Raw genomic sequence first — 2,810 nt, forward strand, 5'->3', positions numbered from 1 at the left:
CTTGTTTTCGGCCGGGTAAACATGCACATCTTATTAACAAAAAAAAATCATGATTGTACAAATGTTTTACACAATAATTCTGTATCGAACATAGTTAAAGACTGTCGATTGAAAAACTTTTCAGATCTCCTCCAGAACAGAGACAAAGTTGTATTTATTTAATTTAATTTATATTGACATACATATATACACAATTGCATTAATGAGCGTTTTTCAGTAGACACAACGTAACACAGTGAATCGTACATTTCATCCTTGTTTAATATTGACAAACAAGGTGATATAATGATTCATTATGTTCTTGCTGAAAAATTTATGCGCGTATCGAAGCAGTATACATTCTCACATTGCTATCCCAGCAAACAAAAATGGATTTAAATGGATTGAAATTTTTTTCTATCCGAATGCGTATTTTAAAAAGCGAATACTTTTTTTGGATTTAATTGGATCCAATTGAATTCAATTAGATTTAATTGGATGCAATTGGATTGAAAAACTGCATTTCCTATTCAAAATTTTGAATTGAACACTATTTACAATGTGTGTGTTGTACACAGAAAAAGCTAATATTATTTTTAGATTGAAAAGCATAGAGATATGCTCCATGTAATTCCTCTATAAATGAATAAAAATGCATTCAGAATTGAAAAGTATTCATTTTAACATTCGTGAATCAATATTTCTGAAAATCTGAATCCATTTTAATTCATTTCAATCCATTTTTGTTTGCGGAGATGACAAGCATTTACAACTTCATATGTGTAGGCTTTAATAATCTTTAATATAAAAATTTACAGATTGTATATATTATTAAATATATACTCATAATATTTATGAAAATAATCATATTTAATTAACAATTTAATTATATATAATTAATTATTTATACAATTTTTTATATTATTGTATAAAATCAGTAAATTTCTAGTATACAAAGAACATACATAGAAAATGCATATATATAATAATAAATATAATTATTGATGTTACCTTTTTTTCCTATGAAAATTAAGATTTAGGGGAATCTGGGGAATTTCAAATTCAATCTAGAGTGAAACTGTAGCAATGAATTGGCAAAATTGGTTAGATTTTCGTTTTTCACATAATCATAACATTAAGGATGGATCCGGAATTATTGAAAAATAAATTTCGCGGTACGATACTAGGAGTTTTGGTCGGCGATTGTCTTGGAAGTCCATACGAAGGCTTAAAGACAATTTCAGCTCAGAAAAAAAGCAATTTGCAACAACGGTTGAATCAATTGTGGGATGTGAAGTTTAGAGGTTAGGTCGCAAAAATCTGTAATTTGTAACAAAGTCAACTTGCATGTGATGGAATAACTTTAATTTGAATTCGATATTAACTAATTTGAATTCTGGTTTCAATAGTGCATTTGTCTATAAGATTCAGTATGTTAATATTAGCAGTATACTTATAATACATATGTTTTTTATTAATTAAAACTCATGTTTTTTTCTTTTTAAATATAAAAATCGAGGAATATTTAAACGTCCTACAAATGTTTTACATTTTTTATTTTTTATGTGAAATAAGCTACAATTTTTTATACAGAGAACTTAATTATGTAGAGCCTGTTATGGAGTACACAGATGATTCGGCAATGACATGCGCCTTAGCTGAATCATTGATTGAGAAACAAGAGCTGGATATTGTTGATGTAGCTAAGCAATTCTCAAAAAGTTATCATGAAAGACCTGATCGTGGTTATGGAGCTGGTACTGTAATTGTTAGTTTTTTACTGATATAATATGTATTAATATATTGATTGATAATTATCTAATATTTGAGGATGGTTCAATTAAAATCAAATGCTGTTGCACAATGTCTCACATAATAATTCTTCAAAGAGAATCTTAAAAGATGTCCTAAAGATGTCTATTAAATAGTTATATTATATGAAGTGTTGTTTAAATTCATGCATTGATCAAGTATCTTACAAACAAAAGTATTAAAGTTGTCGAAATTTTGTGTAAATTGCAATTGTACAATTCTGAAAAGTAATGTTTTTGAAGACATAAATGCACAAGGATATTCAATATTATTTGTTCAGACATAACAATAATAACTGCAAAAACAACTGCCATAAAGCTACAATTAGGCAGGCATTCTCATTTGTCACTCAGTGTACGAGCGTACATTGGGAAGGGCTCTTAAATTTTAGCAAGAAGAAATAATTCAGTTATCATTGGCTGTATTCAACAGAGAAAACTACTTTGCAATTATTATAAAATTCTTTAATATGATTTATTTATATATTTAGATTCAGTAAGAAACTAAGAAAAGGAACATTGATTCCTTACTTAGATTCTTTAATAGCTTCATTAAAGATTTTTCAATGAGAACTTACCAACTTTTTCATTATTAGCATGACATCTTTTTATTATGTTGGATATGACATTAGAATATTAAAAAAAAAAAACAGCTTTTTAGCTCTAACCAATTAGACATTTCTACTTGGTTATATATTCATATTGATCAATTTTCTTTTGTTATATTTTGCTGGTCATCATTAATATTAAATAAATATTAAAATAATTTTACTCGATATAACTTTAATTTATTTTAAAAGAATATTAAAAATAAATCTATATAAATTTATCTCGGAAGTCAACTTTTTTCTCGATATGTAAAAAAACATCTGATTTCTTATAAATAACGTAATATAAAGTTTGCATGTATTAGAAGAGACTTTTGCAATTTCCTTTTTTTATATAATTATAAATGCTTTATAATTATAATTTGTGATAAATACTAATTTATAATAATCTGCTATATGTGTGTGTTGTGTA

At 26.1% G+C, this 2,810-nt stretch overlaps 1 protein-coding gene across 1 annotated transcript in view; it reads left to right on the plus strand.

The window, feature by feature from the left end:
- Positions 1-1,120: 1,120 nt before the first annotated feature.
- The window catches only part of LOC105617581 (poly(ADP-ribose) glycohydrolase ARH3-like), a 3,096-nt gene continuing 1,406 nt past the window's right edge, over positions 1,121-2,810 (plus strand). The window contains exons 1-2 of the mRNA XM_012199138.1: positions 1,121-1,283; positions 1,590-1,747. Coding sequence (XP_012054528.1) covers positions 1,121-1,283; positions 1,590-1,747 — 321 coding nt within the window. The remainder of the gene's footprint in view (positions 1,284-1,589; positions 1,748-2,810) is intronic.

This window comes from Atta cephalotes (genome assembly GCF_000143395.1).
Source record: "Atta cephalotes unplaced genomic scaffold scaffold00013, whole genome shotgun sequence".
NCBI lineage: Eukaryota > Metazoa > Arthropoda > Insecta > Hymenoptera > Formicidae > Atta > Atta cephalotes.